Raw genomic sequence first — 16,345 nt, forward strand, 5'->3', positions numbered from 1 at the left:
CAGGAAAGTCAGCCATCACTTTGCACTTGGTGAGGTTCATCACACTAATGTAGTATGATGCAGCTAGTTTCTCAGCCCAAGTAAATGTCATTCCTTATGGAGCAATAGATAATTCAAGCAATAGATTGAGAGTAATAATTGGAGAGTAAAATTAGTAAAATGAAATGCAAATTGCTCTAAAAAAAAACCAACCAAAGAGAGGCTGACCTCTTGCAGTACCAATTGTTGTCAGCTGAGGATCAATGAAAATGGTTGGTCTGAAACTTCTGGGCATACAGTGTTTTTGTCTATCCAGGGAGATGTAATGTGAATATCATCATGGAAGCAGTGGAAATCAGAAGCATGGTATTTTACAAAATGAGTTAATTCAAAAGTATAAAAATTTTCGCTGATGAAACCTATCACTGCTCAATTTCAAATGCCGCACAGTCATCGCTTACAGAGCTCCCTCTGATGCTTCCACGCTATGGTATTTTTCCGTGCCTGTTTATACGAAGTGCCTGGATGTTTGTAGCATATTTCATTTCAACAAGAGATGTTACTATCCCCGATAGGATTTCCTTTTGAGAAAAAAAAATCTGGTAATTTTGCATTTATTATAATGAAGGAGAATTCTTAGAAGAAATTGATCTATGCCTAAAAGACGAAGTTTATGGTGGGCAATTCATTGAAAACTAATTTGAGAGGAATATTTCAAAACCTAATTGACTAAACATGTAATATGTGATTAGCTTATATTGGATACCATGTAAAGAAAAGAAAAGAAAAAAGTAATGAATTATAGTGAAAATTTTCCTACTGTCCAGACTTGATGAAGGTCCTGACATTTTCTAAGTCATTGGCCCTAAGGGTGGCTGACACATATCTAAAATATTAGAATAAGAAAAGGCAGTATATAATTACTAGGATAGTGAATAAAAATTACTAGAACAGTGAATAAAGTTGAAGACGTGATGTCAGAATGGCTAAAGTGACATGGTGTAAATATATCTTGAGATTCATGGGAGAGCAGATAAACTTCATAAAATCTTAGATTCTTGGGAATATTCAAGAGAGATTTAATTTGTTCTGTATAGATTCTAAAGTACAATACTCACTAATAGTTCGAAGCTCTGTGGTGAGGGATATAAGCTGATTATAAGGAAGAACTTTGTAATTGTAGGGCTGTTGAAACTTAGTATGAGCTATTCCAGGAGGTAGTAAAACTACAATTAGTGGAAGTATCCGAGCATAATCTGGATAAGCACTTGTGAGAGCTGTAGAAGATGTTTAAGCATGAGGCTGAATACATTTTAAGATCCTTTCAGCCCTGAGAAATGCCTCTGTAACTGAGTAAGAAAAGACAACATAGAAGCTAAGCACTATACTATTTCAGAGTTGAGAGAGGTCCGCATCGTCTGGACTGTTCGGTGAAATCATTAAGGAAGATTTGATTGAGTCTTTGAAGGATCTGTAGGACATGAATAGAAAAGATACGTGAGCACGGTTATCGCTGCAGGTTAGTGCGTGTGCGGGTGCGGTAGGAACGTCAGGAGAAGGGTCCTATTAAAGTGGAAGGTTAGCGGTGAGAAGCGGAGGTAGATACAAGTTTTGGTAGGGTTGGGACTAGGCCATGATGAAGACATACGCCAGAAAGAAGCTGCTGTTAGCAGTGCAGATTTCAAGTAGTAAGGGCTTGGGATTGGCCAGTGCTGGTGGAACCGAAAAATACCGGAGTAGTGAAGGAGAGGGACAGATGAAAGAAGTACCAGTTGACAGAATTGGGGAGGATGTGAGTGAAATGATCAAGTCAGCTTTCCAAATTTCCTCAAAAGTTTATTTTTTAAAGCCAGTCAGTGAATGTGTTTTCTCGTTTTCTGTCTTGGGACTGATTTGTCTGTTAGACCCATCTGTTTCCTTTTTTTTTTTCTTTCTTTCTATCTTCATAATTGTGTATAAGTTATCCTAGATAAGAATGAAAGGTGAGGGGACATTCCCCATTCCTTTTGGCTCTTTTAAGCTTTATTATTTTTTTTAAGATTTTATTTTATTTATTTGACACAGAGAGAGAGAGAGAGAGCACAAGCAGGGGGAGCGGCAGGCAGAGGGAGAGGGTGCCCGATGCGGGGCTCGATCCCAGGACCATGGGATCATGACTTGAGCCAAAGTCAGACACTTAACCGACTGAGCCACCCAGGCGCCCCTCTTTTGAGCTTTAATAAAAGATTGCCAAGACAGTTTGAAGCTTGTAGGTGGTTGTGATATCTACTGGAAGGCTACTGGTGCTTTTAGCCTTGGCTTCTTTTATACCTTGCAGCTCGCAGAACGGGAGTAATGTCTGAGGGCAGTGTTAACCATGTCTCTGGTGCTTCTCTGATTTCTTGTCAACTAATAGATAAACACTAGCCTGCTATTTAATTCTAATTGTCTCTTTCTATTCTTACTTTAAGCAGTAGTGATTTTTTTTTTCTGTGTATATGCTGATTTACAGTTATTTCTGTTTCACTTAAGAGACCATGTACCATTTGGTAGCTAAGGTATCACTCTTGTCAGTCTGCTGCTTTTCCTCAGGGCATTGGTTTATTTGAGTTCAGGGCATTATATTCTTCCTTCCTGGCTTCATACAAAGAATTATGGGCTATTGATCTTGAAGCAGAATCATTGACCAAGTATCATGGATTGTAATGTTTATCTTTTATTTTCGGCATTTTGGGTGTATATGTATGTAAATGGTGATCATCAGAAAATTTAATCATATTTAATTTTTAGGATTGTTAAGTATCCCTGAGGTCATTTTAGTTGGCTTTCTGTGGCTTTCTACCATAAAGAGTTCAATGCCTTGAAGATAGAGTGCATTCTTTTCCACCTTCAATAATTTATAAACTCTTGGGTTTGTTGTCTGCAGATTACATAATTGATTATAAATGAATAATGTGTGGAAAATACTTTATCTTACTTATCTATCCCTGGAGCATAACCGAAAGCTCGGCAGTCATAGAATCTCAAGGATTTCTTCCTATCGATATCTATAAATAACAATTTACTGCTTTTTCTGTGCAAGAATAATGCACTCTTCTCTTGTTCCTAAAGCTGCCCTTCGGTGTGTTTTCTAAGTGTGTCACATCCAACACTTTACAACTTTCCACTGACTTCCTGCAATCAGTGTACAATGTGGAGGCTCTGGTAGCAGGCTGGGTTTCTTCGTTATGAAAAGCAATCTGATATAAAGATCTAATATTTATAAAATCATTTTATTATACGACAAAACATAGAAAATCACACAAAATAAGAACTACGGATGAATTTTTATAAGGTACACACCACACAGGACAAGAAAGGGACTTTGCCAGCCAGCCTATGGGCTCCTTCTGAGGGCTCAGTCCCAGCCACACCTGAGCCAGCTCCCTACCTCTGCAAGTAATGGTTTTCATAACTTTTAGCCCTTCTTTATTTTTGCATAGTTTTTTCCCCCACTTACACATATATTCCTAAATGCTCTAAATTAGTCTTGTCTAATTAAAATAAGTTTTTTAAAGTCTCTTTTAATCTGTGGGTTTTTCCTCTGTCTCCCTTTCTTTTCCTCACAGTTTGTCTATTGAGGAGGAACCCAGACTGCTGACTGGTAGTTTTGCACTGTCTGCATTTTACCAATTGCATACAAATGCCCTCTTTGATTCAACACATTCTGAATTTTTCTGTAAATTGGCAGCCACATCCAGAGTCAAGTTTGATCCTTTGACAGTGCTGGAGGTGGTGCCTGGTATGATTACAGGAAGCACAAAATGTCTCTCTCTCTCTCTCTCTCTTTTTGAGGTCTTGATAGCCATTGATGCTTAATGCCTATATTCATCGTGCAGGCTGTAAATTGTGATACTCTAATTCAGTTAAAGAAGAGATACTTCTCATCTACCTTTCACTACCCAGTGACATACTTCATTAGGGAAAGGGAAGATAAATGCTCAAATCTTTGCTTTAGTTATTAGTTGTCAATATAATGAGTTGATTCCTTACCATTCTCCAAAGGTGACTGATTCTTCTTCTTCTTATGAACTCGTGGACTTAAACATGTTTAATTGACTTCAGTTTGTTGTAATTATTACTATTATTACTACTATTAAAACTCAAACGGACCCATCTTTGGCTAGTGAGAAAACCTCTTCAGGTTGACTCCAGAGTTCTTTTGATACGACTTCAGTAGTTTTTGGTAGTTTCCTGCCATCTGATATTGTGAGGTGCTCCATCATCATTTCCTACATTTTCTTCTCTAGACCTGGTGTGCTGGTTTGGTTTAGAGAGAAATTGTATTTCAGGACCATGATGTGGTTTCTGAAGGGTACTCATTTTGTTAGACCTTTTCAGTGAACAGAACTAAGGGAAAATGCATATTTAAAGATAAAATATCTATGAGTTCTTATTTATATTTCAACTTCAAGCCTAAAGATTTTCAGTTAATGTTTTCTCTATTACAGCTTGTCAAGCTATGGGTTCTTTTCTCCATGCTACTATTCTTGGGTCTCAATAACACAGGAGAAGAGAGAATTAGAATACTCCATAATTCCTCATTTTTAAAATCTGATGTCATTTTGAATACTTGTACCATGTAACTCATAGCATATGACTATTGCATACTATACTCTCTCTCATATAGCCCTTATTTACTTAGTTCTGCAGGCAACTATGTTTTTAGTGATAACTATCAGTTTATATCTCATATCTTCCCAGTAACTTCGGTTGTTTAAAAGTCATTTTCTGGTAGAGTGTTCATCGAATTAGCACATAGAATTAATATTCCCTGAGTTCTTGGATGTTGATAATAGTTTATATGTGCACTTGATTTTTTTTGTACCCTTGATCCTTTTTTTAAGATTTTATTTATTTGAGAGAGAGAGAGAGGGAGAGAGAGCGAGCATGAGCAGGGGGAGGGATAGAGGGAGGAGAGAATCTCAAGCGGACTCCACACCGCGTGAACCCCGACAACAGAGCTCGATCTCACAGCTCTGAGATTATGACCTGAGTTGAAATCGAGAGTCGGATGCTTAACCAACTGAGCCACCCAGGCGCCCCTGGGCCCTTCTTAGGTCAGTTTTGCAGGATATAAAGTCCTTTGTTCACATTTTCTTTCCTGAATAACTTTAATATGCTACTTCATTTCATTCTGGCATAAAGCCTTGCTATCAAAGTCTGATAATATTTGTTTCCTCATAAGTCATCTCTCTGCTTTTTCTAGATAATCTAAGGATTTTTTCCTTTTTTTTTAAAAGATTCTAATTTTATCAGAATATGTATCATTGTGGGTCATTCTAGGCTACGCTTCTCAGGTATGTAGTGTGTTCTTCCGTTGTGTATTTTTAAAACTTTTTTTTTTTAATTTTCAGAAGGTGCTTTTAGTTATTATTTAAGTACTTTTTTTGTTTCCTTGCTTCTGTATGGACTTGTGTTATCTCTATGTTTGATCTTCTTTGTGTTTCATCATTAATAGTCACTATCTCTGGAATCTCCTTTTTGTTCTCTTTGTTTTAAATTAAAAGTCTCTTTTTTTCCCCACATTCTGTTTTGCTTAAGACATCATCTGTTGATTTTATTTACACTAGTTAATCATACTTCTGAAATGACTTTTTTCTTTCATTTCTAATGTTTCCTGAGTTCTGTCATCTTATTTATGAGTTTTATTAATTCAAATTTATATTATTCTTTCATGTCATGAATCATTTTCTTAATATGTTTTAGTATAGCTTGAAATATTAGGTTTCAGTTTTGATCTGTTTTATGGGCATATTTTCCTGGCTTACTTTCAGAGACTCTGGGGTTTATACTCTGCTCTTTATTCTGTTTTAAACTTATAATAACTTTATGTTGGACTTGACCTTATACTTTTAAGTTGTTCATTTTTATGTGAACTATATTGTCTTGAAATTTTAAATGGGATGTGGAGTTCAGGAAAACTTTTCTGATTTCAAGAATCGTCTTTTGTTCCTGTGAGTTATGTTTAAAAATATGGCCACTTGCTTTCTCGGATTTCTTGATTTTGTTCTCATCTCTACTCTGTCTGGGCCTTTTCTTTCCTTACTTTCTCTTGTTGTTCTGTCTGTTTTTATGTGTCAGATTCAGAAAGACTGAAAAATTATCCCACTGCCACCAAGTTGCCAGAATCCCTGAAGTGTAATGCTTTAATTGTATTGGTCTCTTTGCTCTACCTAATTTTCCTCTTACTATGAATGGCATAGGTTTATCATTGTAAACTCACATGCTTTATATTCCTTATTTTCTCCAGTGCAATTTGATACAACCAGCCAATACTATTATTTATATTCCTCAGTTTGTCTAAAATTTTCTAAGGTCACAAATGCACAGTCACCCAGAACTTTACCTTCTATAGGTATTTGATTAGGAATATCTAATGGTAATATTTTGCATCTCTTTACTACATCATACTATGGACTAAAAATGTCTCTTTTACTACTGGCAATAGAGTTACTATTGCCTATAAAATCTAACCAGATTTAGAGAACCAATTCTAGAAAACCCAGAACCAAAGCAGATCAGAAAACTCAGCTTTAAAAAAATCTCTTCTTCTAGAAGCATTTCTGGTAACAAAATCATGTATCTGTCAGTGTTCAAACGTGAAAAGCATATGTATATGTGTGTACACACACACACACACACCCCCTTTCTTTTATTCCTAAAAGGATTTACTGCAAGGAACTGGTTTATGTGATTGTGGGGCTGGCTAGGCAAGTCTGAAGTCTGCAGCTCAAACCCTTGGGAGGGGCAGGCTTCTGTATTCAGGCACAAATTCAAGTTGCTGTTTATAGGTGGAATTTCTTCAACTTCAGGGGAGCCTCAGCTCTGATTTTAAAACATTTTAACTAATTGAATCAAGTCCACCCAGATTATCTAGGATAATCTCCCTTACTTAGTGTCAATTGGTTATAGACTTCAATTCCATCTCCAGAATCCCTTTACAGGGACACCTAGTTTGATTGAATAACTTGGGACTGTAGTGTAGACAAGTTGAATTATCAAAAGACCATCACAGTTATTAAACTTTTATTTGCTTATATATTGTGTTGATTATTATCTTCATTATATTGCTGTTACCAGGATTTGCAATGAGAACTTTTATACAGTTAGTCTCATTAATATTCTCAGCATCTTTGTTGCATAGCAGGTACAAATAGATAACCCCAGTTTTAAATAAAAAGGTGGAGATGTGAGAAATAATGAGAACTGTGAAGCTACTAAATGGTTGTTTCAGGACTGGAACCTAGGTATCATCCTCCATCAGGTGCAGTTCAGTCCACTTTTTCATGCTCTCTGTGTCACTCCTTGTACCTACAACACGGCGGAGACACCTATGCTCTGTAGGTTAAAACTCTTTTTCTTGTTTAATAGCTGAATTTACATTTTTTACACTTGGGTAATGATCGATTCTCATAATCTGTTATCCCCAGCACATTTTTACTCTGCTTTTTAATCAGAATTATTTTTGCCACCTCTCTTTCTTTTTCTGTGTCAAATATCATTCAGCTTGTTCAGTCCTTTCATTGCCAAATAGTAAATGTGTTGACCAACTTAGTATTGTCATTTTAGTGTAATTTTCCTCGAAGAACACTATGTTCTTATTAAATGCTTAATCTGTTGAAATAAATATAATAATTTCTAGTGGATATAAATAAGTGCTTTTCTCAAATCAGTAAGATGTTTCTAATTTTAGAAATGTCTAGATTTCTAAGCCTTTAATTTTGCCATAAAACATTTTGTGTTTCTAAAATTCTTGGTTTAATTGTTCAGGAATAATAATAATAGCTCATGAGAAAGAAAAAAAACATTCATATGGTAGACAAGCCCTGGTAAGGAATCCTCAGTTCCTTGGCATTAATTTGGCTGGATTGTTGTATGATTTACTTCAACCTTACTTAATTATATTGTGCAAATTTACTTTGGGTTTAGTTTTGGACAAAAGGGCAAGTACTGACAAATCATATGCCATTCTGTTAGTCCTCTTAATATATTCAACAGGAACCTAAATATCAAATGTAGGGAAACAGTCTCTTAACAGTTTCTCTGACTCCAAGAGGATGGAGGGATCATATATCATCATGTGCCCGAGAAAGGCAGTGAAAAATAAATAAACCGATAAATGTAATTTAATATTTTCTTCAAGTCAGCAGAGTGAAATAATCCCTGCAAGTATTCTAAGAGCCACATTATTTAATTTTAAATTAAGTTGGATTAATTCTATTACTCAAGCTTTGAAAAGAAAAGCTGAGATAAACTGTATCATATTTTAACTGTACTATATTAACTTTTAGGAGTTCAAGCTGAAAGTAATATAACACCAAGTGTTTTATGTCCTTTAACAGGAAGTCCGAGAAAGAAAGGGGCTCTAGGAGTTGTTGATACCATTTCAGACACTTGATGAAGAACCTGATGTGTCTTCCTCCCTGATGTGCCGTCCTCTATGTGTCCACCTTTCCCTCACATTGGGTTCTCTCACATCGACAAGGCCGCTCTTCTAGTTTTAGGCATAACATGGAGAAAAAGAAAAGAGGACCCACTGTGTCTTCTCTAGAAGTGTGAAAGCCTTTCTGGAAGGGAATTGGGCCTGTTTTTGTCAAATCTCATTGGCCAGAGTCAGGGTGCACACCCATTTTTATACCTTTCACTATGATTAAGAATAGGACTTCCATGATTGTTTTCTACCAGTGTGTCTCAAGCTGTAATGTCTTGATGCATAACCTAGGGATCTTGTGAAAATGTAGATTTTGATTCAGTAGGTCTACAGTGATCTCTAGACTTAGGCTTTGTAACCATTTGACAGGTGATTCTGATGCTGCTGGTCTGTAGATCAGCAAGGGCTTTGATTAATAACCTGGGTATTATAGATGTTGAGAATTAACCAATATTATCACTGCACTACTTTAAGCCGGGTACCGAACTTGTCAAATAAACACTGCATATGGCCTGCATGAGGGAGCTTACTTAAATAGAGGAGTAATAACTCAGAGACTCTAATGACAAGTCTCAGCAACCTGTATGGAGACACAGCAAATCAGAAAACATGGTGAGGCTATGAGAAGTGGGGGAGTGAAAAAGGCAGTGTTAGGTTATAATCCTTGGATCATATAATTTTTGTGGTTCATTTCTCAGTATTTCTCAGAGTTGGGGATATTTACAGTGGCAAAATCATATAAAAAACTCAAAGCAGGATAAAGAGCCTGGAGCTGAAGAATGTAAAAGCAGAAAACTATATGCAAACACTGCTGTGTAAGGGAGAAATTTAACATGACTTCTTTCTTCCTTCATAGTGCCGCCCACTCTGCTAAATTGATAGCTTCTAGTCAGGCAAAGACTATTATTTTGGATTATAAAGGAAAAGTTATCATTATTTTTACTTCTGAAATGTACATGTCATCATTTGCTACTTTTAACTATAATGCATTACTGGAAGCTGAGTAAATAATGCAATGTCTAGTAGAGTAGATTATATTTCTCTTTGGTACAATGCATTGGCGAAGGCTTTACAACAAATAATCAATTCATTGGACTGGACCTATAATATAAATGGGAAAAAAAAGCAACTTTGGCTTAGTTTAGAGGAAATACTGCTGGATTTTGTGTCATTAAACCTGGTTTAGAGTTTTAATCCTGCTACTAACAGGCTACATATCACATTTCTAACCTTTCTGAATCCTGATTTTATCATCTTTAAGTGGAAATAACTGTCACATAGGTTTTTGTGAGATAGCAGTGACAGAACCAAGATAATAGCCTATATACGATCAGGTACATGGTGGAGGCACTTACTAAATGATTATTGAAGATAAGCCTGAATATTATGAGGGTATAATGGTATGATGAATGGTTATTGTCATTTCAAGGGATAAATAGCATGTATGTCGGGAGCGCCTGGGTGGCTCAGTTGTTAAGCGTCTGCCTTCGGCTCAAGTCATGATCCCAGGGTCCTGGGATCGAGCCCCGCATCGGGCTCCCTGCTCTGCAGGAAGCTTGCTTCTCCCTCTCCCACTCCCCCTGCTTGTGTTCCCTCTCTCGCTGTGTCTCTCTCTGTCAAATAAATAAAATCTTAAAAAAAAAAATAGCATGTATGTCGACTGTGCTCTTTAATTATATAAACAGTGTATATCCTATATAAGCATATATATTTTGTGCTTATGTTAGCATATTACTAAACACAAATACAAACATAATGTAACCTTTGTGTACTCCTGGATCTCCTTAAGCAGGCCCCTCAATGTCTTTTAAGTTGAGGTATTGTTCAGAAATAGCTTAGCATAAGTGATCTCCAGATGCCTTTGAGATTCTATGTTTATGTAGCTTCCCTTTATTATTACTTTTAATTAATGATTAGTATATTTTGTTATAATAATTTACAAAAGCCTAAGGAGGGCTTACGTGATTCTTGTCTCTAAAAACAGCAGTGAATTTATTCATTTTAACCAAGAACTTGAGCAACTCAATAAATAGAGATAATATATATGATGGCAGGGAAGAAAAATATGTATGTAATAAGACTTGAAACCCTCCCTTTAGGGTGATTTCAGTATACCAAGAGGGAAAAAATATATATATCTATATCTGTATATATCTATATATGATATGATATGAGAAGTGGGGGAGAGAGCTTTCTCTCCCTTATATATATCTATATATACTATATAGATACATAGTAACTTTTATAGGGAGAGATATATAGAGATTTCCCCACTTCTCATATCATATCATATACACACACACACACACACACACACACACACACATATATATATATAGAGAGAATGAATATATTAGAAGAGATTCAAGATAGAAAAGCCAGTTATTGAGGCTTTGATGGCTGGTTGTAATGTAAGGGGTCAAGTGAGGTCTCATTGAAAATGCAGGAAGGGAAAAATGAAGGGGGGGAATCGGAGGGGGAGACGAACCATGAGAGACTGTGGACTCTGAGAAACAAACTGAGGGTTTTAGAGGGGAGGGGGGTGGGGGGACGGGTTAGCCTGGTGTTGGGTATTAAGGAGGGCACATACTGCATGGAGCACTAGGTGTTATACGCAAACAATGAATCATGGAACACTACATCAAAAACTAATGATGTAATGTATGGTGACTAACATAATAAAAAAAATGCAGAGAGTTAAAGAAATGGGAGAATCACATGGTTAGCTGTGGTTCTAGAGGAAACCGTCACAGCATGGGAACTTGGATATTCTAAGGTCGTAAAAGAGGCTGTTGGGCATCACTGAGGCCAGGGTGAGTTTGGGGATCGCTGAGAATATTCACAGGACTACGCTGAAGAGGACACTTTTGCCTGATAGATCACTGTGATGGGAATGATACTTGGGCATGCTGGGAATTCCAGAAGTTGAGAGGTTGGTGAGTGGGATTGTAGAGGAATGTAGGTCCGCAAGGGACGAACTGGATAATGGTGGCCTTCCCTAAAGGAGAGTAAGACTAGAGAAGAAAATATGCCCTCCGTTAAAGAAAAGTTTGGAGAAGGTGGTATCGTGAGATGAATGGCAATTAAGATGGAAAGATGAAATAATGATGACTGAGAGAGAGAATCTCTTCATAAGAGAAGATGGGCTTTTGAAAGGCATGGAGTTTAAAAAGACGTGGGTGTGTGTGTGCACACACAAGGTAATTCAGAAGGAGGGTGGCCAAGGGACTTGGCTGGTCTTGCAGAAGAGCTGAGAAATATAAATGGCAGAGAGGAAGGTGGTGGAAGGTTGAGGGCAACACTGGAGGGATAAGTTAGAGGAAGAGGAAGTGAGAGATGTACAGGTATAAAGAGTGCCTTCCAGTTAGAAAGATTGTATCAAATGATGTAATCATTAAAAAAAGGGCAGCCTGAAATTTGCATATGTAATGGGTTTTTGTTTGGTTCGCAGGGAAAAAGAATCTAGACTTGATTTAATGGATTTTTATCTTAAGACTTCTGAATATAAGCTGCATATATAAGCATATGCTTATATGCTTAATGAAGAGAAAATACAATATAAGCATTTTGTCTTCATTATTATCCAGGAGAATGATCAGAGATCTTGGTGCAAAAATCATGGAATAGGTGGGTAAGGAAAGAGTTAACAAAAAGCTGAATGAATAAGGGGCGCCTGGGTGGCTCAGTTCTTAAGAGTCGGCCTTAGGCTCAGGTCATGATCCCAGGGGCCTGGAATAGAGGCCCAGGGATCGAACCCCAGGTCATTGGGCTCTCTGCTCCGAGGGAATCCTGCTTCTCCCTCTCCCACTCCCCCGGCTTGTGTTCCCTCTCTTGCTGTCTCTCTCTCTCTCTCTCTCTGTCAAAATAAATAAATAAAATCTTTAAAAAAAATGTTGAAGGAATAAAATACAGTAAAATCATAGTTGGGACTTTGTGTCCTTAGGTATATATGTATGCGTATACATACCCATACATGCATATATACTACATAGTACGCACAGATACATCATTTCAGATGTGGTGAAAAGAGATTACAGATACAGTGGATTTTAGGATTTAAAGTTACTAAAGTAGTAGAATGATCCTTTTATTATTTACTCTTTTAAAAAATACAAAGTGCTTCAGCCATGAAAAAATCATAGGAAACAGTAAGATGATCACTAATGTACCCACCAAATTTAAAAGAAGTTGACATTTTGCATTTTTATTACATACACTAATTTTTTTTAAGGAATTTTATTTGAGGTTTTAACATGTATACATGTATTTCACATCAGCGGAATAATGGAGCTGGTTGTGATTGCTATTGCTAATTTTTCAGTAATTTTAGGACCAAACGATATTACATTGGTAATGGGAAAGTGGCCATAGTGGGAGTATTTACACCACAGAAATTGAGACATGATACAAATCAACACTTTATATTTTTGGTTAAGAACGAGTTGTTCAGCATTTTACCAGCAAACTGCTGGTCTTAGTTTGCATAAACTTTTACACTGTATTTTGTTGGATGGCCAAATCTCAGTCTATTCAGGAAAATTTGGATTTTTCCCATTGAACTGTTCTTATATTGAAATGATTCTGAGTTCAACATTCTTGTACATTATCTCTTTGATCACATATGCAAAAGTGATTCATTCAGATGTAGAAATATAGAAGTGAACTTTTGGGTGCTAGGGTATATACATCTTCAGATTTACTAGATAGTAACAAATTATCTTCTAAAATGACTGTAATATTTTATACTTCCATTTGTAATTTTAGGGCTTTTGTTTCCCACATCTAGTAGTATGAGATGATCTTTAAGTAGTATGAAAGGATACCAGGATACTTAGCATTTCACCAACAAGAGTTGAGGTTGAGGATCATGACCAGTTCTTTCTCATAGTTATGACTTTTCTTTTGCCCTTTGTGCTGTCTTTGACATACAGACGTTTTAAAATTAAGGTTGAGGATTTCTTTTCATGGTTATTAGACATATACATTTTCTCTTTTTATAGCCTGTCCACTTTTTGATAGGGTTGTTTGTCTTTTTTCTTATTGAACTGTAGAAGATCTTTACATAACCTGGCTATTTATCTTTTGATGGATTATTTCCATGACAAATATCTTATCACAGTTCGTAGCTTTTTTTTTTCACTTTATTTATGATGTCTTTCAACATATAGAAGTTATAAGTTTTATTATAGTTGAATTTTTCAACCATTTCCTTTATAGCTTATACTTACTGGTCTTGTGTGAGGTACCCTGATGTCATAAATATGCTTTTCAGTATTTCATTTTGAAAGTTGACAGATATGCTATTAACATTTAGGTCCTTTTGATTACTTCTCTTAAACGGTATAAATTGGCTGTCATTAATGCCAAAGAGATAAGTTTGCAAAGAGTACAGATTTTGGTTTGACTCTAAATTATCCATCAGTATTTTATTGTCATTCTGTGGCCGGTCACATGCTACACTTTTAGGATACAAAGGATGCATTGGGCATGGTCTTGGTCTTCTTATGGGGACAAACCTATTATATAGCACATGCTGTATAGAATAAGGGCTAAAAGAAGCTGGGAAAAGGAATTATGTGCCGTGGGGACATTAACTGTTCTGTTAATTCATATGCTCTGAGCCAGTAACAATTTTATGGAAAATAGTAGTAATGTATAATGTCAGTGCTATACCCCTAAAGGATACCAGTGTTTATTTCCATGCTTTTTTTGGGTTGAATGACAATGGAAAAGATTTGTGGGGCTACATAGACATTTTCCTCCTAATTTAGGAACAAGAATAATTTATCACAGATATCGGTTGCTAAGATGCTTTAGATTTATGGAAATGTTAAGAACCTGTTTTTTAAAGATTGGTTTCTGCTTGCAGAGACGAAATGGAGAAGATATACCAGTAGCCCAGACTAAGAACATCAATCACAGAAGATTTGCTGCTTCCTTTAGATTGCAGGAAGTGACAAAAACTGACCAGGATTTGTATCGCTGTGTAACGCAGTCAGAACGAGGCTCCGGTGTGTCCAATTTCGCTCAACTTATTGTAAGAGGTAAAGTTGCTTTCACTTCGTGAAATTGCTTGGCTTGGTTAGAACAAAGCAACCTTGTAGATATTTTGATTGATTTTTAAACCTGCTGCTCTTCATCGCAAGTCACTGAAAAATTATATCATATAAAGGTTCTGCTAATGTCTCAAAGTAAAATAAGACTGTTGTACACGTGTCGAACAAGGTTTCAACAAGTGTTTTCCATAGAAAGGAATGTATTTTAAAAAGCTCTAATAGGGCTAACCATGTAGAACACTTTATTCCATTTTGCCACCATCTAGTTTTGCATTTTAATTTTAGACTTGCTTTTCCCGTTTAAAATAGCTCCACAGATACCACTTTTGTTCTTCAAAGCATTGTGGCCATGAGGTCAAGGTCAGAGTTTCTATCCCCATGGAGATCTGTAAAGGTTAACGGTATCAAAACCCAGTGGTGGTGGATGTTCACCAGTTCTGGCCCCCAGAGGATCTTAGAAAGTTAGACATGCTAAGTGGCCTTGCTATAGCTTAGCTTGAGAAGTACAAGTGCACAATGTGTGTTAAATTCATTCAAAATTTACTGGGTCCCTGATATTATGAAACATATACACCAAATATATACACTGTCCCAGTTTGTGGAGATAAAGTTGTAAATAAAATACAAAGTCGCTGACCACGTAGAGCTCAACACTGAGGTGTATTAGGCACACTATATAGAAAAATATTGAAAATGTATCAAATTATGATATGTGTTATGAAGAAACTGATTAATATTTTTGTTAGGGTGATCTGGAAGACCTCTTTGAGAGGGGGCAGGTGACCTGAAGCCTTAAAAATGAGGAATTGGGTGCCTGGGTGGCTGAGTCCGTTAATGATTTCTCTTTGGCTCAGGTCCTGATCCCAGGGTCCTGGGATCGAGTCCCACATCAGGCTCCCTGCTTGGCGGGGAGTCTGCTTCTCTGCCCCTCCCCTGGCTCATGTGCATTCTCTCTTGCTCGCTCACTCTCTTTCTCTCTCAAATAAATAAGATCTTTAAAAAAAATAATAAATGAGGGATCTATTTCCTATGTGAAAATTTAGAGGAAATACAGATCTGTTGAGTAGACTCCAGCATCAATCAATAATGACACAAATGAAAATAATTATAGACCACCTAAGTCTCCTCAAGTTTAGGAGATCCTAACAAGAATGTCTAACCTGAACTGAGATTTATCTGAGACATCAAGACAAGGTCCTTGTGAGTGAGCTTTGTTTGAGATAGGATCTGAAGGTTGAGAACCATTGTCCAGGTGAGGGATGTGGATGTGGGGGCAGGGATAAGAGGAATAAATGCCCGCAGAAGTGCCAGGCAGAGGACAGGGCACGTGTTAGGGCCCAGAGGCTGGAAGAACATGAGAGACATCCATATTCAAGTTAATCTATTTTAAATGCTTGACGTCAAATGTCTTTTACATACATTATTTCATTTTAAGATTTACTTGATTTTAATACTTTAACCTTTAATGCTTTAGAGAGAAGAAAATTGAAATTCAGACTATATGATAATTGCCCAGAGCCACAAAAATCTAATAATTGACTGAACCAGAATTTAACCCTGTGTTTCTTGACTCCTGAGGCTGGGCTCCTTCTTTTCCACCACAGCTTTATCTCACATTATCATGATTAAATAATGCCACTAGCCGTTTGTAATGCTTTTTGTCTTGAGAGATCCTATAGATCATTTTTTTTTTTTTAAAGTTTATCTTTGTAGATTGGATATGACTCTGTAATAATAAGACTTCTCTCATGTCTCCAGAGTCAGCTCATATCACCTGCTTAAGTTCATGAAAGCACCGTCCCAGTTAATTGAGTACTAAGAAAACAGCATAGTATTTTAACGTTCAGTGCTCAGGCAG

General features: G+C 36.7%; 1 protein-coding gene across 8 annotated transcripts in view; it reads left to right on the top strand.

Annotated features, from left to right (window-relative positions):
* Positions 1-16,345, top strand: part of PTPRK (protein tyrosine phosphatase receptor type K) — a 553,961-nt gene that overhangs the window by 287,750 nt on the left and 249,866 nt on the right. For all 8 annotated transcript variants that reach the window (XM_027601765.2, XM_027601758.2, XM_027601759.2 and 5 more), the window contains exon 6: positions 14,301-14,475. In XM_027601765.2, coding sequence (XP_027457566.1) covers positions 14,301-14,475 — 175 coding nt within the window. The remainder of the gene's footprint in view (positions 1-14,300; positions 14,476-16,345) is intronic.

Source organism: Zalophus californianus, chromosome 7, assembly GCF_009762305.2.
Source record: "Zalophus californianus isolate mZalCal1 chromosome 7, mZalCal1.pri.v2, whole genome shotgun sequence".
In the NCBI taxonomy this organism is placed as follows: Eukaryota; Metazoa; Chordata; class Mammalia; order Carnivora; family Otariidae; genus Zalophus; species Zalophus californianus.